Below are 22,332 nucleotides of genomic sequence, written 5' to 3'. Positions count from 1 at the left end.
CGCAATAGTCACCTGTTTGTCTGCTTTGCCAGTACTTTACATGCTTGTCAGCTTTCTAGCTTGTGCTGCTCCCCGTCACTAAAACCCTTTTGTCAGCTCACCACTGCATGGTGGAAATCTGTATAGAGCGACCCTAGGCTAGCACTTGTGAACTGCATAAGAAAAAAGAAAACCCATGATCAGATAGTGACACGCATAGAGTTTCTAAATAAATGCCTTGAGGGAAATGCGCTAGTGTCTATGGGGGTTCTCATGAGCGCTGCCTCAACCTACATGGGAATGATGGGAAGTACAGGCTTCGGATTGACTTCGATCTTTAGACTAGTGGCGTTTGCTTGCGGCGCAGTAAACAAAGCTATACTCAAATATTGTCGCGTGAAATCTAATTTTATTTCTGTAGTATGTTATATAATGTACAAGACACTCCATAAACTTTGTATGACTTTGAGATGGAAGCATGGCTTACTATGGTTTGTCACCAGGACACACCAGGGTGTGCATACTTGTGCGATTCTGTTCCCGATTTAACCCCAAAAAATAATTATTTATTTATTTTTGCAACAGCAATAACAACCGTGCATGTACATATATAAAATGCTCGTCAAGTATTTATGGAAATAAAAAGGTTGTATTGTAAGAAAGTGTTGCGTCCTTGAGTGGAATGCTATAAGTGTCGTTTGCTACGACGCCTGCCGTTTGCTACGACGCCTGCTCGCTGCAAACGCGAGTCTTTTCTCGCAGACGACAGGCACTTGCTAACTCTCTCTCGCTCTTTCGAAAGGCTGCGTCGACTGTCACGATTGCTGAACGCCTTCACATACTTTTAAGCACATCTGCTGCAGTGCTAGCTAGGACGCTAGTAGCCTCCTATGAATATGCTTCATCATATTTTATATTGACGTACCGCTTGCGAAGCGTTATGGCGTGGCTTTGCACTTACCCATTTTGCGACACTAGACTACAGCCAGGAAGCAGCAACCTTTCCTACCACAAGTAAGTCTGTGTTCTCAAAGACCTAAAACACACATTTCAATGAGCCCATAAACGAGCAATGCATAATGAAGTCCTCAATAAAATTTGATTGTCAAGTCACTAGAAGTACAACTGTATATGTCTTGTATCAGTAGTGCCTTCTTTTTCCTATTCTGAAGCTTCATGAAGCACGTAACGGTACAGTGCCAACCTAACACACTTAACAAAGGTCCAAACGATCTAAACATGTTCTTTCAACGTTTACGATGCCGTCGCTTTGTCGTCAGGGCTTCGACGCCACACGGCGACACAAACATCGTCCCAGTCGCTGGCCCAGCGCGCTATCGCCACTTTGAGCAACATAACAAAGGCAGAGAACTTTGCGTTGCACTGTCCCACTGCAGGTTATAGCAATCGCGCTTGGAGCGAAACCAAAACTGCCAAAAAAATACTTGTAGACTAGTTCGCTAGGCAATAGAATGCCAAACCGAAGCCTGTACTTCCCATCATTCCCATGATGGTTGAGCAATCGCAGCGCCAGATTTGCCTCTAGGTATACTAATATGAAACTCTATGGTGACACGTAACTTCTTGTCTAGGCTAAATAATAGAGAAGGGAGGTGAGGAACATTAAAGGAGCAATGCCACAATTTTGGATCTTGTCTTTTCTTTTTTAAGAAGTAGCCAATGACCTGGTTATCTCATCGGAAAACCTTGTTTGCTTCAGCGTGCAACTGTCAATTATTTATAAAGTCTTGTATATAGCAAGTAGCCCAAGTTTTGATTTCAGAGAGCACCGAGAGGGCAGTGGGTTTGTAAACAAAACTGGCCACGTGATTGCACAAAACTGTGACACAAACACCAGCAAGTAAGATTCATTGTTTCTTTTGTTTTTCTCCATCTACATACACGTGTGCCTCGGGATCTTCTTGCCATCGTCCTCTGGGGCGACAGTTTTCTTAAGGCAGGAGTTGCCACCAAACTAGACATGACCATCGTTTTTAGGCATAGGCATCTTCTAACCAACCACTTTTCCGACGTGGCAACCCCGCTGGAACGACTGCTTTGCTGTTAGCAGCTGCCTATAGGCAGCGACTCAGGTTCGTGCTAGCATCATCTTGGCAGTAGCTGGCTTCCCCATAGATCAAGGCAAATGTGTTTTTTTCCTTTAAAAACGAAGCGAGAGTGTCATGTGTTAAAATGGAACTACATGGACAATAAAATACAATCTGCAAATTTTCAGTAAAGCAGAGCTGAGGTAAGCATAAAATGAAATTTTTTTATACATTCAAAATGAGGTGAGCAAGTGCAGCTGCTCTTCAGTGGGTTCCACTCCTGGGGTCCAGTAGCGCACACAAACTTCATCCATTTTTGCTGCTGAGGGCCATCATGGGGAAACCTATGCATGACCATACCCACCCCCGAATGTGTTCGGCAGAATTAAGTATCGCACTATGCACCTGACATTGTGAACAACCGAGGAAGGTAGCGAGTGCGTCAGTGAAGGGCTAGGTCGTGGAATGAGCAAGAGCACATACAAGGAGAATGGTAGCCAATACAAACTTGTAACATAGCGTTGTTGATGTCAACGTCGTGAGGTGCTGCGCTTTGCGGTTTCGCGCACAAATACTTAAATTTTATTTTACATGTTTTAAGCTACATTCACCACAGATATATTTTAGATGCGTGTGTGTGTCCAGAGAAATCTATCTTGCAAGTTACCTCGACTTCGAAATTTTGTGTCGGTGCACCTGTAATTCCAGATGCTTAGTTGATGCAATGGGAGAGGATTTCTGTGCTGAGAGGGTTCCTTGCTTTTCTCTGTAACGCATTGACTTCTCTCTTTTATTACTGAACCAATTCCGAAAAAATTCTTGCCAGAGAATCTTTCTTGGACGCCACCTTACATCTGTTAATGACATTTGACAGGGCCTGGAGAGGAGGAACCCTATAGAGGGACACTCATTTGAATGTCACATTTGGATGTATGTTGTAGACATTGTTTGCTGGGGTCCAGAGATGGCCGACAACAATTGATTTGACATATAGTGCTCAAAGTTAAGGGGACCCTGAAACAATTTGACGATTTTGTACAAATGCACGAAGTAAGTAGGGTAGGTCCTATTAATAATGGAAGAAATTTAGCCGCACTGCTTAATGTGTGTAATTTATTATTTGGCTTTAAACGTCTGCATGGTTACAAATCGCAGTAGCACCACTTACCACATTTTCAGCCACGCCGCCCGTTCTGCATAGAATAGGCGAGTCATGTCACTCAGCTGAGCAATCTGATCGATTCCCACATGACGTCATTAGGAGTACTTGCACCATGTTATGCCATTAAGCTTATATTTAATAGTATATGTATACTTAAATTTGTGTACCTGTAGAAATATATACACAGATGCATTAAATGTATATGTTTCTTCAATGATGCATTTTCACCTGATTCAGCTACAGCTATTGTCTGTACACATGCATTTGCATGTTCAGGCAAGAGTTTCTTCTGAAAAGCTGGGCTTTGTGGAAGTCTTGCGAGGCTGTACAGAGGAAGGCAGAAGGTCAGAAAGAGTGACAGGGTTAAAATTAGTAGTTCAGCGGCAACGGCAGCCAATAAATAATATGCAGAGGGATTGGCGTGTTCTAGTGGAGCGTTTACTGTCTGCTCCACTCTGACCAGCATATGCTAGCAAATTTCACACAACTGCTTAGCAGGAACGTTAGTGCACTTGCATACAACATTCTTGCCGGCAGCTGTGTGAAGATCGGTGTCCTCCGCTTACAAAGGCGATAGAGCGGAGCATGAGAACACGTCTAGTTGGATTCTCAGTCATTTTGTAGCCAAGCTGATGGTGCGTTGCTCGCGTCTCAGCAAGACGCGCTTATCAAATACAAAACTTATGCAGTTCCCTGCAGTGTCTGAGCGCTGGAAATATGAGCAGAATGTAAGCAGTGCTTTGCTAAAACTGTCCACAATTTCATAGGACAATAAGTTTAGTGCTGTCTCCTGGTGGCAGAAATGTGAATGGTGCCAGTAAAGTAACCAATGTAGTTCTACTGCAGTCATCGCCTTGACGAGCACTGCACGTACACCATATTGAGGTCACCGTTACGACGGTAAGGAGAAAAACTGCACCAGAAAGAGATGTGGGAACATTCTTTGTTCAAATCGGAGAAATGGACAGTGCTTGCCCCATCGCATGACATTGTAGCCAAAATAGGCGCTGCACAGCCATGGCCGGACGGAATAAATATTGAGGGTGAAGGCCACGGGTTAGGTGAAAGGTAATGTTTAACCACTTTCAGTGTGCTGACATGATAATTTTGTGCGAAAGTATTCCATGAGACATACTGTCTAGGTGGTACTCTTACGTATGACAATCATTTCAAGGTCAAGACATAAATACCTGAAAAAAAAAGTTTATTTTCTATCTAAATGTTCAAAACCAATTGAGAATAAGCAAAATCAGCGAAAAGATAAATATTTTGCGAAAACTTTTTTAGCATTAAGGAGGCAGAAAACTAAATGGAAGTGGGCTTCGCCCCAAGCCACCTATGGCTTTGTTAGAAATATTTAAGGACAGCTCTCGTCATATCTGAACCATGGTTGTACATTTTATTTGCTTAACATCATGTGTGTGATACCACTGCAGGTGGAGGTCTTGCATTCCTCTGATCATGCTTTCAAAAGAAAGCAAGTCGCGTGCCAAACTTCTTCCTCATCCTGCGTTTCAGCTCTAAGCGTACATATGACACTTGGATGCCTGTCATTCAGTGCTGTCCGAAAACATTTAGCCACAAATACTTCATGCTCATTACTGAAACTTGGCAAGAAAAATTTCTTCTGGTATGTTGCCTAATGGAAACACTCATCCATAAAGGGCGTAAGAGTCGGTAATACATATGTGAGTGGTTTATGCCATATTTCTATTTTTGAGGTTTGAAAAATAAATGCAAGAATATAATCCAGTAGCACGCTTCATGTGAAGATCACTGGCTTGTGAAACGCTGTCTAGGCTCCTTTCATTATGGCTCATCGCAGTGTACAGTGTTGACTATAGGTGCCTTGACTCTGTTGGGAATTTAATTTAAAACCGTGTGACAAGCTACAGCACCGAGGGATGCGGAGAAGAATTTGCATTCATGCGAGCTAGAATGGGTGTAATTTGTAAGCTGGCAAGAAACAACACAAGTGTACATTCAGGTACAGCATACATAAAAAGAAAAACATTTACAAGAAATTTTTACCGCTCCACAAGGCAGTGTAGTTATCATATGTGAAATTGAACCAAAAAACAACGTACATAAACACGTGAGGAGCAAACAGCAATTCGCAAAGCATAAAAAATATCAACAAAACATACTTAATTAGAAAACACAGCATTTTTAACAGCACATCACACTAGTCCGAATTATTTCCTTAAATTTGGCTATGTCAGTTTCCATGGCTATGTATGAGGGTAAATCGTTCCAATCGATGATAGTGCATGGTATGAAGGATTGAGCGAATGTTGATGACCGACACAAAATATGTTTCACTTGGTTAGGATGATCGCGGCGAGGAAAGGTAATCGGCGGTAACTGAAAAAAATCACGAAGTGAAGAGCGGTGGAAACATTTATAAAATAGTGATAAGCAAGAGTGTTTGCGATGAAGGCTCAAGGATTGCAAATTGGTATATTTCTTTAATAATGTAACACTGTTGAATGTTGAATAATCTGAAAAAAAATAAATAAATCTAGCAGCACGGTTTTGCGGGCTTCAAGGTTGGAAGCTAGGTATACCTGATGGGGATCCCAAATTGCCGCAACATATTCAATTTTTGGGCATATGATTGTGATATATGCCTGTTTTGGTACGAGTGGTGGCGCTTGCTTGAGGGTTCCTTAAGTATTCCTAGAGTGCGGTTAGCAGCTGCCACGGTTAAATTAATATGGTGATACCACGTTAGGTCAGACTGGAAATGAAGGCCAAGATATTTGTAGGAAGTGGAAGACTCAATCGTGCTGTTATTGATGAAGTAAGTGTTTTCAATTCGAGACTTTCGGCCATTAAATGTCATTAACTTGGTTTTAGAGATATTAAGTGACATTAGCCATTTGGAGCAGCATAAGGTAATTGCATCAAGGTCGGGTTGCAAGCATTGGCAATTGATATCAGAGGAAATTGTTCGGTAAATTACGGCATAATCGGCAAAGAGACGAACCCGGGACGTTAACACATCTGGGTATCGTGCTTGTGTGACACTTGGGAGGAAGTCCTGGTCGAAGTAAGGTTTTGGGCTAAGAAAATAACCTGTAAGCTTTATTTCTGTCACTTAAATGCAAAATATAAGTAGGTGGAGGATTAGTTTACAGCACAGAGGTTGGCATATCCTGACATAACTGTCAAATCCAAACTAATTGAAATTATTGGGATGGTTGCAAAACTAATAAGTGTTTGAGACGGTAGCATAAAGCACATTCTGGTGCTCTCTGTAATTGGTATGATCTTTTTGTACTAATACGAGAGCCTAGTTCCCATATCTGCGTAATGCTGCAGACTTGAATTTTCAATAAAGTTTATGTATTAAGGCTTGTTCTACAATTTTACGAATATTGCATGAAGTTTTAGGAAAAATTCATTCTGTTCGTTAAGAAAGTTTCACTTTCGATCTCTGATGAAACCCTTGGAAGTCTTGATTGTGGAAGGACATCAGGGGGGCACTTGAAGCAAGTTTATACAAACAAGTTCCTGAAGCAGGCAAACTTTACAGGACCATATTACCAAAAAATGAGACTGTGATCTAAGAACAGTGTGTTGCTTGTCAGTCTCTGCTGTTCCCAGTTTTTTGCTACTTGCGCGCTGCGTCTAAATGTAATCATCATTAATAAAGCCCATCATATCGCACAAAAGGTATATGCTTGGGGCAAGCTTTTAAAAATAAACACGTGCTTTTCCCTCAGTATCATATCCAGGAGATTTTTACATATGTAACAGTTCTCAGGTTGGTAGGTACGGTAATGATGAATTTTTCTCTCCTGCAGTTAACAGAATATTGATCATTGTTGCTGTTAAAGGTGCCATAAGAATAGCTATTTAGTTGCTCATCTCTTCTTTTCCAGCATCAGGCAAGTTCAGTCACTTCGAGTCCAGCTCTGAAAGTGAGGAAAGTGACGATGATGACCTGCTGCGCTCTGGTTCCGCGTCATCCCATAGTGGTGCAAGTACTGACGGGCGCAGTTCAGACGATGAGCAAAACTCTACACGTGAATCACCACCGTGTAGATTTGCCCAAGATTGTCTAGACAGCTGTCTAAGTGAGTCTACATCTGATTTGCCAGCATTCTCCTCCCCCCGGCATGACGTGACTTCAGAAGCGAGTGCTACTGACTGTGTGCATAAGTCCAGTGATGAACGCAGCCCTGGGCATGCTATACAACATGGTTGCAATGTTGACTTTGATAATACAGCTGCCTGTGCTCAGCTCCAGGCAGGTGGTGACAGTTCGGGTACATGTGCCGTAAAAGATCGTTTGGGGCTGATAAGCAGAACGGAAGCAAGTGTCTATGGTGGACATGAAAAGATTAGTGTAGTGCCAAATGAAAATTCTCCAGAGGTGTCCATTGATTGTTCAGGCTTGCAGTCACAAAGTGGCAATGCCAGTCCTGTGAGGCACACAAGGAAAAGTCCAGCCATGGAAGAGTGCCAACAGAAATATGAGGGAAGGCTCACAAATGGTCTCTCTACTGATAGTCGAAGAGCTGTTCACCTTTCTCCAGACCTTGCAAGAGAAGATCGACTAGCACGAGAAAGGCACAGCTCCCGGGAGGGCACACCAGGCAGCACAAGAAGTGTCGACAGCCAAGACCGCTCTACAAGTAGCGTTTTTGAAGCTAGACGCCGAAAGTTTGAGTCTACTGTGCCAGTGAAGCCTGTGGGAGGCAAGATACTGCTGCTCAGACAGGGCAGGACTGAGGACCAAAGCCCACACCGTGAAAGCTCCCCTCTATCATCCCCATGTGCTCGGACGAGATCGCGCAGCAGAAGTGCAAGTCCACCCCTCTTACGTTCCGTGCTGAGTGTCGTGAAGCGAGGTGCATCTGAACTCTTACCAGGAGGTGTTGAGTCCAAGAAGCATAGATCTGGAAGGACAGTGGAAGTCTTAGTGCACAGTGTTGGTAAGTTGGTCCCCTTTTTCGGGCACAGTTCTTGTATAAAGCTCTCAGAGCTCCATAATGGTCCTGCAATCTCTCGGAATTTATTATTATTTATTTATTTATCATTTATTTATTAATTTATTTAATCATTTATTAATCAGCTAGCTCATTAGGCAAGTTAACCAAAACAAAAATCCATGGACTTGCATTAATTCGAACATGACGAGAGTGGCAAAATTACATTGTCCAGCGGGTCAAATTAAACAAGAGGCAGAAAAAAAACACCAAGACACACCACTGACAGACACATTTTGCAGTATTTGCCCAATGAATAATGCCCTTAAGTTATGGTATCTTGCATCATGGGAAAACTGCCTTGCAAAATTTTTTTGATGATAAATAGTGGCATACCTCTTTGCAGCACTAATATTTAAATGTAATGCAGATCAGTTCAATGAAATCGTTCATTTGCCATACAAGTATTAAAACTTCAAGCTATATAAATATTTCTGGAAATGAGATACTGCACTAGGTGTAATGCTACCCTGCCACATGCATGACATGGTATTCGCCGGGAAATGTGCTTTAATATAATTTAATATAATAATATCATATATATATAATATAATAAATTTAGATGCATGCTTTTGTGTTATGTGCGTGTGTCAAGCTGAGCCATAAAATGTTAAAAAGACCAACAACCGCTCAGAATGTGTCATGACATGTTGGTGGATATGAAAACACTGATTTATAGTGATACAATCGAGCATGCTGTTCACAATTTAAGCAGTAATTATAATTTTAAATTGGCAGTCACAAAAAATTGTAAGTGGTGCGAACTGATGACGAAACTTTGGTGCTTGGAATGTAGTCAGTGAGCTTACTGTACACAAGGCGGCTGTTATCGAGAGCACCATACTTATTGTTTAATATCAGTCTTAATACTACATATGTGCTTGCACTTTATTTTATGCATATTACAAAGTAAACAAATTCACGCTAACAAGCGGTGCTACCTTCACAAGTGGCGCTGTAGAGGCGTGGTATACCTAATTGCATGGCGGCGCACCTTAGTGCTTTCGTATGCACGCAAGTTTGCGAATGCGAGTTCTGTGGTCTTCCTGTGAGATACAAAATGCCATTGACTAACTGTGCTGTAGATGAGTGCCAGCACCCCTATAGCTTTGTTAGATTCAGAAAAGGTGCAGGCGATACCAGAGTGGGCTGCACCCACTCACTGCAAGATTCAAGCATGCACTGCACTAAGGTGGTGCATTGCCTTGCATCCCTTGCAATTGAGGACGGTGGTGGAAACTTCACTTGTATATAACTAAAGCATTTGGACAGGAAACCACGAAAGCACGTAGCGATTATTGTAGAAATAATTCAATACTTCAGAAAACAAATGGCAGGAACGTCGACTTGATAAACAAAATATTACTTTCTTGCATCTAGAGCTGCACTAATCCCTCGTATAATCGCTATCGTGCTCACCTATTACTGTTTCCAGCACACCACAATATCCTCACCGCAGATAAAACAATTCTGGTATATATTTTCTTCAGCATTCTTCGCATTACCGCTATATTGTTGGACACTCTGAGCAATAAGCTTTCCATTGCACTAAAAAGAAAAACAGGTACCATAAAAATTGGTTATCAGTCCCTTTAAGATTGCATAAGAAGGGCTTTAAAAACCAATAAATGTACACTACAGAGCAGTGGAAACTGACCCTGGCAAACTTTAACACCCAAACTCTGTTGAATGAGGCTAGCTTAGCAGGACTCTTTAAAGAACCATCAGTCAGTGTTTGGGATATTATTTGCCTTGGTGAGATGACAACTGGTCAGGCTTATACAGTGCTGACTAATGGCCATGTCCTCTGCTATAGAGGTCTCCCAGATAAGAAACAATACGGGGTAGGATTCCTAATCCATAAGGACTTAGCAGGCAACATCGACAAATTCTACAGCATAAATGGGAGGGTAGCAGTAGTCGTAATGAGACTTAATAAGAGGCATTGTTTAAGGCTGTACAAGCCTACGGTCCAATATCCAGTCATGATGATGATGAAGTAGGTTAGTTTTATGAAGATGCTGAATTAGCGATGAGAACAGTGTAAACTCAGTATGCTGTAGTAATGGGCGACTTCAGTGAAAAAGCGGGGACAAAGGCTGGTGAACAAGCAATTGGCAACTACGGCATCGATTTTAGGAATGCTAGAGGAAAGATGCTGGTAGAATTTGCGGAAAGGAATAAGCTGTGAATAATGAACATTTCTTCAGGAAGCGTAGCAACAAAAAGTGGAACTGAAAAAGCCCTAATGGGGAAACGAGAAATCAAATAGATTTCATACTTTCTGCTGATCCCAGCATAGTGAAGGATGTTGAAGTGTTGTGTAAAGTGCAGTGACCATAGGTTGGTGAGGTCTAGGATACATACACCTCAATTTGAAGAGAGGAGTAAAATTGGTCAGGAAGAAATGAGCCAACCTACATGCAGTAAGGCCAAAAGTAGACCAATTCAGACTGCTACTTGCAAATAAATATGCAGCCTTATATAAACAGAGAGATGAAGATGACATACAAGTAATGAATAAAACTGTAACTAGGCTGTCTTCAGAGGCAGCAATTGAAGTGGGAGGTAAGGCACCAAGGCAACCAGTAGACAAGCTCTCCCAGTAACAAAGGACCTAATAAAGAAACAAAAAAGAATGAAAGTGTCTAACTCAACAGATAAAATAGAATTCGCAGAACTCTCAAAAACTGATCAACAAGGAGAAAATAAAGGATATTTGAAAATTATAGCATGAAAAAGACTGAGAAAGCAGTAAAAAAATGGACGCAGCATGAAATTAGTGAGAAGGAAACTTGCCATTGGATAAACCAAAATGCATGCACTGAAAGACAAGCAGGGTAGTATCAGCAATCTCGAAGGTATAGTAAAAGCAGCGGGAGAATCCTATACTGACCTGTACAGTACGCAGAGGAGCCACAATACTTCCATTCAAAGCAGTAATGAACAGGTTGCAGAGACCACTTCTATAATTAGCGATGAGGTTAGAAGGGCCTTGCAAGACATGAAACAAGGAGAAGCGGCAGGAGAAGATGGAATATAATGGTCGATTTTATCAAAGATGGAGGAGACATAATGCTTGAAAAACTGGCAGCTCTCTACGAAGAGACTATCGACTTCAAGGGTTCCAGAGAACAGGAAGAATGCAAACATTATACTAGTCCACAACGAGGGAAACGTTAAAGAATTGAAAGGTTATAGGCCCTTTAGCTTACCGCCAGTATTATATAAAATGTTCACTAAGATATTTTCCAATAGAATAAGGACAACATTGGACTTTAGTCAACCAAGGGAACAGGCTGGCTTAAGGAAGGAGTACTGTCCCGATTAATGATATGGATGTGATACATTGTAACCGAGAAATCCGCAGAGTACAATCAGCTTCTTTATATGGTTTTCATAGATTATGAAAAGGCATTTGATTGAGTAGATACCAGCAGTCATAGAGGCTTTAAGTAATCAAGGAGTACAGGCCGCTTACTTAAATATCTGGGGAAATATCTACAGAGACTCCACAGCTACCTTAATACTACACAAGTAGGAAGATACCCATAAAGAAAGGGGTCAGACAGGGAGACACAATCTCTCCAATGCTATTCACTGCATGCTTGGAAGAAGTATACAAGCTATTAAACTGGGAAGGATTAGGAGTAAGGATCAACGGCAAATATCTCGGCAACCTTCGGTTTGAAGATGACATTGTCCCTTTCAGCAACATTGGAGACAAATTGCAAGAAATGATTCAGTACCTTAACGAAGAAACTTAACAGTGGGGATGAAGATTATATGCAGAAGACAAAAATAATGCTCAATAGGCTGGCAAGAGAACAGGAGTTCAGGGTCGCCAGTCAGCCTCTAGAGTCTGTGAAGGAGTATGTTTACCTATAGTCGGATACAACTTTAGAAAAAAGTGGGCGTTTACTTCTCCGAGGCGGAGGCACATGAGCACCCACCAATGAGCACGCACTAACGTCATCAGCCGGACGGCCGGTGAGCCCGCCGACGGAGCAGATGGCCACCCGCGCTTCGAACTGGGCGAGGTCGCATCAGCTGTGTGCTTCAGCCCCTCGTAAAAGTGAATTCCAGAACTGTTTGTGATTGTCTATCATGCCTGAAATATTACTGCGAGCTTATGATGCCGCATTTGTGCCACGAGCGTTTATTCTGATACGTGATCCGGCGAAGGAACATTGCAGCGAGCATCGCTGGTGCTGCACTACGCGTTGCCTGAAAACAGGATTCCGCGGCGGCCGCTACGAACACACATCCTGCGTGTTTGTTCCATGTTGTTTTATTTTGCACCCGAGTGGTGTTACGATGAGAAAAGTTTTCCAAAGACTGGTGCCTACTGTTAGTGGCGGACGTGTTTGTGTACTGTGTCGCTGAGTTTTTCGTTGGACAGGGTGAAGTGATGGAGCAAAACCATTCTCGGGAGAAATCAGAAAAGTGTGCGCTCATGAAACAAACCTACGAGTGTCTCAACACAAAATATTTGCAGAAGAAGCCTTCAACGCAAAGATTTGCCGCCGTCAACTTAGTGGGAACGAGCATTGTCAGCAGTGAGATAGCCGAGCGTCTAGCGACGGTGTTCGAGCGTTGTGTAGCACCGTCGATTGATTGCTGTCTACCAGTGCTCACTGCGCGCACAAGCTGTAGAATGCGTGCTGTGAAATTGTGAAAGCACAAAACCAAAAAATATAAATTTTATGCTATTTAAAACCTAGAGTATTTATTTAAAACGATGAAAGAAGCATTTTTGTACCTTAATTCCTGCCTCGACCGTATTCTCGCCCCAGGTTTGTAATGGCTGCAATAAATGGATTGTTTTATATAAGTACTTTTTCAATAGCAACTGATTCATTTTAAGCTTGGAAAACGAGTTGTAGATACGCCGTGTACATGTAAACAAGCGCAAAAGCCATGCAGCTCTGCTCTTTCTACTTTTGTCAATAGCAATGAAGCTGAAGAGCAGACGACAGGCAGCGTTGTAGAAGGCACTGGGTTATTTTTCTGTCGCTATCCGGCATGTGCTGTAGCACATGAGAGCTCTACTAAACCAGTCATCAAAATACAAAAGTCTTTATTTATACCGAGAATTACGCATTTCAGGAGCATGATTTTTTGAGCAGGATTATTTTAGTCGCGGAGACAATCGGCTGTCTCGCTTCGGTCATCTGGGTGGGGCCTCCCCTTTTTTCTAAAGTTGTATACGACTATAGGTCAATTACTCACAGGGGACTCAGATCATGAGAAGGAAATTTACAGAATAAAAATGGGTTTGGAGTGCATTCGGCAAACATTGTCAGATCCTGGCAGAAAGGTGTACAATCAATGCATTCTATCGGTGCTAACATACGAGGCAGAATCTTTGGAGTTAACAACGAAGATCGAGTACAATTTAAGGACCGCGCAAAGAGCGATGGAACGAAGAATGTTAGGCGTAACGTTAAGGGGGAGACAGGAAGAGAGCGGTGTGGATCAGAGAGCAAACGGGGATAGCTGATATGCTAATTGACATTGAAAGGGGGAAAAATGGAGCTGGGCATGTCATGTACTGCATAGGTTGGATAACTGGTGGACCATTAGGGTTGCATAATGGGTGCCAAGAGAAGGGAAGTGCAGTCGAGAACGGCAGCAGACTAGGTTGGGCGATGAAATTAGAAAATTAGCTGGTGCTAGTTGGAATCTGTTGACGCAGGACAGGGGTAATGGAGATTGCAGGGAGAGGCCTTCATCCTTCAGTGGACATAAAATAGGCTGCTGATGAGGATGAGAACAAAGTAAGTTTAGCTGTGTTAGTAAATTGCCCTTCTATGCAATGCTATGCAAAGAAAAATGCTCTTATTGTGAGAAGACTCAGTAAGCCAGGAAAGATACAAAAACAAAGGACTGGTAGCAACACCACTTGGAAATGGGGGGGGGGGGGATTACACTTGCTTGCTTTGACATCGTGGATTTGGCTCTGCTTGGACCTAGTTAATTTATTAGTAAAAAAGTACATTGTGTTTAAAAGGAGCCAAAGATTTGACTTGAAAATTGGTGGCATCACACTGCCTTACTGGCACTGCCATTCTGAAACAAAATTTAAACATGCCCTATGCTCTGGAAATTGATGAACTATGCACCAATAGGAAAGGGAACATTTAGTTTGGGATCTAATAATGGTTCCTGCAGACATGTAATTTAGGACCTCACTTTCTACTACCTGCAGCATAGTGCTTGCAACGAACCGGTCTTTGGGCACTTTCAGATTTCAGTGAAAGAATGCACATTCAATGCAGCTATGGTACCCGGGGCTGCTGCTGCTGCTGCTGCTTTTTTTTTTTTTTTAAGTGCAACAGAAAGCTAACGGTCTGAGTTTCCAATTACACGATGGTAACGCAACGAAATATGTTGTGAAGCATTTTTTATCACAATTTTCCAATCTGCATTGAGGATGTGTGCTCAAGAAACATGCAGTTCATTCCACGCCAAATCATTTCACGCCGAACATGACAGATATCTTTAAAAAAATGCGCATGTGTTTGTTGGAGTTCAAAACGTTCTCCGCCTTTTTAAGGTTTGTAACATTTTGCCGACAATTTATTTTTCCTGCCCAGGTGTGAGCTAGAAGGCATCAATCAATGCCAAAATAACAAATTTTTCCAATATATGAACACTTCGAGTGCTTTTGACCTCCAAAACGAGTAAAATTGCAGAGTTTTAATTGTTTTTTTCTCTCTCATTGTGCAATTGAATTCTTCCCTATCTTTTGCGGCATAGAAGTGCAATGCCCACGTCCAATGCTGGCCTTGCCGCCAGTGCTCATCTACTTGGCCGGCACTGTTTTGCCTTTAAATATATCATGTGGCTTCTTTTCTCAGTAACATTCGGATAAAAAAAATATACTCAAAAGTTAGTAAGACTTGTACGTACTTGGCTTTGTATGTTTCCAAGCGGCAGGTCACTTAGGAAATTTCAGATTGCAGAAGCTGCAGCAGTAAGGCCAGTTTGTCGACATATGCAGTGGAATTTCATCAGGAGTGCAGCACTAACTTGCACTACAAAACTTGGCCAACCTTGGTTGGTTAACCTTTGGTTGTTTACTCTTTGTTGACAAGTGTTGCTTACAGGCAACATACCAGAAAAAAAAATTTTCTTCCCGAGTTTCTGTATTGAGTATGAAGTTTATGGCTAAATATTTTTAGCCAACACTGACTGAAAGGCAGCAGGCGTCATTTGTCGGTTTAGAGCAGGAACACAGTATGAGGAAGAAGCTTAGCACATGACTCGCTTTATTTTTAAAGCGTGGGCAGAGGAGACAGATCAATGCAAGATCTACTGCAGTGTCATCCACATGCAGTATGTAAAGCAAATAAAATGTACACCTATGGTTCACGTGCTAGAGCTGTCTGTAAAAATTCTTAACGAAGGCATGGGGGCTTAGGCTAAAGCCCATTTCCACTTTTCTGCTGTGGGTTTTCCCCCTATTTGTCCAAAAGCTTCTGCAAATATTTTTGCTTTTCATTGATTATGCTTATTGTCAGGTATATTTTGCGCATTTAGATAGAAAATTTTAAAAATTTGTGGGGGACACATATGTGCTGTCTAATAGTAAAGGGTTAAGACCTCAGATTCCTAGAGGTGAGATGACCTGATGTTAGAATGTGTTTGACAGCGTCCCCGCCTTTCAACAAGGAGAAATGCATTAGCTGGGTAGGCGTGGTGGTGTAGGATGAATTTCAACAGTAAAAAAACGCCACAGATTCTGAAAAAAAAAATGACAAGTTTGACAAATGACAACACCATTTCAAGTGATAGAAGGCTCGCTGATCAACTTTTGCTATGGTATCTAGAGTTGCCAAATGTATTCTTTGTATAGCAGCCACAAGTACAGGCAGTGAATATTTCAGTGCAGCTGGTGACATTCTTCAAGAGCAGAATATATGTCTAAAGGCTGAGTCGTTGCACCAGCTTTTGTTTCTGCAGAAAAGTATGTAGACTTTGGCAGCAGTTGGTGATGTGCGGCTTTGCATTGCCTTGTCTATCATTTTAATGTAAGAATAAAAGGAAACAAGTCCCAAGCATGTCCTTATAGTCATAAAATAATTCAGTAATGTGCCAGCTCAGTAATTGTGGAATAATCATTCAGAAGTTGTGTGCTGCAACAGTGCAACTCGCTACTAGTTCTCGTTTAGTTTTTAATTTCTTGTTCAGTCAAATTCAATTGTCTGCCATAGTTTATTGCATAATTATCCAACATAATTGAATTTAGACTTTCAAGTGTCTGTGGTTATAAGTATTTCGAGCCAATGAAGATGCTGGAAATTATTGCAACATAAGTGAAGGGGATGTCCAAAAATAGAAACAAATGCGGAAAATTTTTATCTAGAGAGTATCAACACAGGCTAGCTGGTACATAACTTTAGCCTCTCAATGGAGACTGATGTTGCTGCAGTAGAAATTATAGCAATATATAAAATAAATTATGGCTATGATTAGTGAGACATGTTTGAAAGATGTAAGGTGCGCTGCAAAGAGATGACAGATGACATTAAATGTGTCAGCGCCAGTAGCATAACTGCCTCGTCAAGGACCTTGAGCCACTTGCTTTAAATGCTACAGCCGCAGCATCAGCTCCATTGAGAGACTAATGTTTTGTACCAGCTAGCCTGTGTCAATACTCTATGTATATAGAGGGCGTTTCAGCAAATACTTTTAAAAATTCTTAAAGGTTGCCTGTGGCAGATTGCACAATTTTAGTTCATGAGGGGGTCTACTCGAAGCGGCAGACACTGCTTGCACAAAAAATTGGAATCCATAATTGACTAAATAATAAAGGTTTACTAATTAACTTTTAAACTAATTACCTTATGGCCCATATTGCAATTTACAATTTCTAGCCATGGAGTTCGCAAGGTGGTTCCACTTGGAAATGGTCAGGATGACACCACTTTAGCTCAACTTAATATTTGCCTTTAGTGTCCCTTTAATCTCTGAATTTTTTTTTTTGACATTTTGTCATGTTAAATGATGCAGCCTTCATGTCATTGCTTTGTGTCCAACGCAATCCCTTGAATATGCATTGAAGGTGATATCCTTAAAAGTAATTGTTTGAGAATACATCCCTGGCTAATACCTCACTATTCCTGTGTGTTAGTCTAGAAGAATCCTTGAGTTTCTTTTGGCATTCACAGCAGTCTTGTTTTCAATAGGCGAAGAGTCCACAGATGCAAGTGAGCGTATTGGCAACAGCAGCAGCAAGCTGCCCGTCCACCTAAGGCTTGGCGATGCCAGCACAGCTTCCTCAACAAGAAAGAAAAAAAGCAAACGGAAACGGTCTTCACATGACTCGGCAGCATACAGTGTCAAGCGGAAGCATGCCAAGGCAAGAGGCCTCGACTCAGACGTGCGACGTGCCTGGCTGGGCCCTGACCAGCGCTGTCGTCGTAAGCGCGTGCCATCAGCCCTCAGTGATGGTGCTCCCTGACACCCCTAGGAAGAGGTGTCCACGCAGGTAAAGTGCCCTCTCCGTGCATTGCTTGCTTTCTGCACGAGTTGTTTCTAGTTGATTGCACGTGTGGCATAGTGTTTAGGGGGAACACCAGACATATTGTATGTTTTTCCCTTCATGGTAATCCTATCCTCCCCACTCCCTCTACACCCCAGCTGCATATTTTTTTTTTTTTGGTGGAATGCGACTGTTGTGCACTAAAATTGCTAGTGCCAATAAAAAGCGTTGATAGCAGCCTTGGTGCCCCTATACAGCGCCAAGTATTTTGTGGTGTCAGACTCACCAAATTGGCCATAGTCTAATTGTTAAAAAACAGGCCAGAGTGCAAATAATGTGCCTAGACAATTGATTGCAATGAAGCATATGCATAGTGTAAACTTAAGAATTTTATGTGGTTTATGTACACGTGCGGTGCAGCCAAGCTGCCCTCATAACGACCCTGCATTGTTGCTCCATGTTTTGCAGTGAGGATTAACGTTTGAGGGTCGTCACAGAAGTGGCAGAAGTGCTGTGTAGTTACATGGTGCATTGGTGCACCTGTGTTGTATATAGTTGTAATCATGAACCATCAAATACCTATCTGAAAAAAGTTCAGTCTTTTGGGACAATATAGTTTATATTCTTTCAAGAGTAAGGCATGAGAGTTATTTACCATGCTGGCCACTTCTTTACAAAGTGCACCATCTTTACTTTTGTGATCTGTACACAAATTTGGCATGCCATTTTACAGTGTGCCTTTTGTGAGTATGTGTTCACTTTTTCCACTTTTGTTTCGTGTTGCTGCTATGTTTAGTGCATCAAAAGGGAAAGCGTCAGTGCATATTGGAAGTAGCATTCTTGATGACATCTTTTTCTCACAGCAGGTTGTGTGTCGCCGATTAAAGTACTTAAGAGGTCTGGCTCATCCCCACAATGACTCGTCTTGCACTGTTGTGTGATGAAAAAAACTATTCCTGAGCTGAAACTGACTCTGACGAACACACACTGTGGCTGCCTGCTTGGACTCTGTTTTTGATCTTGTTATGCTGTACAAAGCTGTTAGTGTTTGGTGTGACATGGCAATGTAATTTCATCTTGTGTAACTTTTGGAAGCATTGATTCATTGTATGCGCAGTATGGGAGAAATATCTAGCAAAGAGCATTTCAAAGCACTTTTTTTTTTCTTCTCTTGCATGAGTCTTTGTATAGTGCACAATGTGCAAAAGGTGTTAGTCTTTGCTGATTTTCTGTATAAGAAAACTTACCTGGCTGTCTTATTTTCATACTGGGCAAACTGCTTCATGCTGCTGTTTCTTACTAAATCAGTTCCGTTGCTTGAAATTAATTGTGACAACCATCTGGGTGTCAGGTGGCAGTGCTACTTAACCATATCAAGTTATAGCTCAGTGAAATTCTTCGTGGCATGGCTGTATGTTGGGCTATTTTGTGTTGATCACTGCCTAACTAGTTCAGCTTTTGATTTTCTGTGTTGAGCCAAAATGTGTACATAGTAGTTTTCAGACGTACCAGAAAGACTGTCACAAGAGTAATTTAGACACTGATTTGCAGTGTAGTCTATATTTACTTCTGTGTATGATTTTAGGTGACTTGTTCACTTGTTTCTCACACTCAAGGAAGGATTTCTTATCTTGTGCTCATGTAATAGTCTAAACTGTTTTTTTATGCTGTTACAGATTTGCATAATGCATGAACCACACTGTTAAGCATTTGCATGGATAGGTTGCGCTGTGTTTTTACATGTTGCTCCAGTTGCCAAGCTTTCACTTTTTTGTTTGCCCTATTGCTCTATTTTATTCTCATCTTTTCTTTATTTTCTGTTATAGGCCCCTTTACAAGCTGCTGTTTTAGTTTTTTGACATTTTTACTTTGCTTGTACACAATTATGCATTCTTTAGCCTTGTCTAATGTACTTAGTGGACTCGTGCTGTGATTAACTTTCAGAATGGTTGGTTGGCTTTGTTATCCAGACAGTTGCAGCAAAATTGTTATTTCTCTGGTTATGGTCTCTGTAAGCACCATTTAAGAAACTGCACTGTGAAGCTGCTGTATTTTGCTTTTTGCACCAAACTTCGTTTGTCTTGGGTAGGATTTTTGTAACTATTGTTTAAGTAGCATTGACTGGTGCATGCTTTTCTTTTGGATAAATGTGCCTGCCATGTTTTCCTTGCATTTATATACTGCACAGGTGCCACTCTCCTTGGAAGTTGTCAGTGATGTTTGTTTTCTCTCTCTCTCCTTCCCCCCCCCCCCTAATGGCATTGTGTTAGTGCTTGGTGCCTTTGTATTTTATTGCAGGCAGAGAGAACTCGGTACTAATAGGCAAGGGGCTTTTTAACATAGCCTTTTTTTTTTTTGAATGGTGGTCATTTACATTTATAGTCCGTATATTTACCAGGTTTCATTGCATGCGTAAGACTAGTGTTTTGGTATTATCTTGTTTGTCCTGGATATGTGCTGTTTTGTTATTCTTTTGCTTTTGTTTCATATGTACAAGTGGAAAGCACTAAAGCAAATGTGAAGCAGGGCTGTTAGAATCAAATGCTTTATAAATCTACCAAAATTTTTCCAAAACTTTCAGATTATTCATCCAATGCTTTGCAGTCTAATTGGCATTAACTTTATGCATTCATCCTTAAAGACAACCAGCAGCCCTCTTTAAAAGCATACTGCCTATTTCTTCAGCAACATTGTTTCCACATTACTTTGGCAAACTTAGCATATACATATACCCAGTGTCTTTAGTAAAGGTGTGGTGTTTGTGACGGAAAATGCATGCTTTTGCATGTTTTGTTTGTAATATTTTTGGCGGTGTAATGTAGCTTTTTTTTTCCAAGTTGTTACTGCTCAAATTATAATGGGGCAGTATACTTTTATCTTGTACAGTTTGTTTGAAACATCCCTCTTGCATCTATTTCTCCTGTTGTGCTGCTGAACGGGCGTGACAGTTCTCTAGTCAGCAAGTTCTAAACTCACCTTTTCTGCATTGTTTTTCCATGTCTCTGAGTGCGTGCGTATGCCTGTGTGTGTTTGCGTGCTTCTGTGTGTGTGTGTGTAAAGCACACTTACTCATGGCTATTCAGCTGGTGCTGAACTCTTGTCATGTGCTGCACACTTTTGGACAGTTCATGATTTACATTGCAGTTTGCTGCAGTGTTTCTTGCTACCATTTTGGTCATACTCGTATGCACCTTTGGACAATTCCATGTTTTCCTTTGTGTTGCAGCCGGCTGCGATGGTGTTTATTGCCACCTTTATTTGGTCATGCTTGTATTTGTATATTGTCAGCGTTCTCACTAGGCCAGGTACACGTTGCCACGAGGCCCGGGAACAGCACAAGATGCCACTGTTACCTGGCAACTGCAAGCCATCGGGAAGCTGGATGATTGAGCTGCATGTCTGCTGCACTGTTCTCATTATGAGAAACCTCATGTGCTTCATAATGAGCTACCTTCAACTGAAAGCCCTAATGTAAAGTCAAGAAATAAAAAAAAAGCCTTCCCACCAGACTACCTCCTCCAAGCCCACCTGCCTTTCCCTCTCCCCCTCTGAAAAGAATAGTGGAGAGTATCATAAATTCACACAAAATAACTTCTCCTGTGTTAAACAGAGCTTTCAGGTCATCCTCTGTGAATAATTTCCTGTAAATAGCCATGTACAGAAAATGGGGAGAAAAAAAGTGAATAAACACTATTTTTTATTGCTTTGACAACTTCTGCCTTTTCTCTCTCTTTTTTTCAATTGACACAGATGCACAATTGACAATTGGCGCAAGAATTAGCAAGGTAGGATATGTGATATTACATTTCTTGAGGTTCCTGCAAGTGAGCTCGAGTATGCTTCTGCGCATTATTCAAAGGTAGGTGCTACAGCAAGAAGTGTCTGTGCTAGCAGTTGACAAGCTTCCTTTGACACTGAACAGAAAGACACTGACTGAAGAGTGACCGGTAAATCGGAGAACTGCATGCAAATTTATTGTGCTTGTGCCAGCTATACGATTAAAAACCTCAGGTAAACAAAACTAATGCAGAGCCCACCACTACCTTGTGCCCTGTGGCCATGGTGTTACTTTTGGACGTGAAAGCCCATGGATCGATGGTAATTATAATGCTAAAATGCAATGAGGTTATCAGTTCTACTTTCAAGAGTAGCGTTTGCTTCTGGCAAGTGCACACGTTTTTGGATCAAAAATGAAGCAGCTTTCGGCATCTATAAATTCAAAGGGGTGCTGTAACACTTGAAGGGGCACTAAACGTTACTATGAAGTCCAGTTAAAGTGATAAAGCAATGCTCTAGAACGTGTCGATATAATTGCGAAGAGAGCTTTAGCAACCGAGAAATTGAGGTAAGTACATGACACGATTTGAGACCCCCAAGCGACATTCCGGTACTAGCCCGATGACGAAGGCACTCCTTATCATAATTTATCACTAGTACTCAACCACTCGTATTAAAAAGATAATTTCATTAGGTTATAAGACTGAAGAAAATGCTACTTGTATACTTTATTCAATTCTAAGAAAAAAACTGGCTGTGGCTTAGCTAAGGTTAAGCCCAGGATGCGAAGCATACTAGCCTTTATTTTAACGTGACAGCGTTAAGGAGCTCGTGTCGCAGAAAAGCCGGTGTCGTCGGCGTCGGCTCAGGCGTGCGGCG

The 22,332-nt window shown here is 41.6% G+C and overlaps 1 protein-coding gene across 3 annotated transcripts in view; it reads left to right on the top strand.

Moving 5' to 3' along the window:
* LOC135920477 (uncharacterized) overlaps positions 1-21,388 on the top strand; it is a 33,645-nt gene extending 12,257 nt beyond the window's left edge. For 2 of the 3 annotated variants that reach the window (XM_065454737.2, XM_065454739.1), the window contains exons 5-7: positions 7,077-8,132; positions 17,381-17,682; positions 18,540-21,388. In XM_065454737.2, coding sequence (XP_065310809.1) covers positions 7,077-8,132; positions 17,381-17,655 — 1,331 coding nt within the window. In that variant the 3' untranslated portion in view covers positions 17,656-17,682; positions 18,540-21,388. The remainder of the gene's footprint in view (positions 1-7,076; positions 8,133-17,380; positions 17,683-18,539) is intronic. The other variant, XM_065454738.2, reaches the window with a different exon arrangement.
* The last annotated feature ends 944 nt before the right edge of the window (positions 21,389-22,332 follow it).

The sequence above is a fragment of the Dermacentor albipictus genome, chromosome 1, assembly GCF_038994185.2.
Source record: "Dermacentor albipictus isolate Rhodes 1998 colony chromosome 1, USDA_Dalb.pri_finalv2, whole genome shotgun sequence".
NCBI lineage: Eukaryota > Metazoa > Arthropoda > Arachnida > Ixodida > Ixodidae > Dermacentor > Dermacentor albipictus.
The sequence above is the reverse complement of the archived record's forward strand: the minus strand, read 5'-3'. Positions and strand labels throughout refer to the sequence as shown.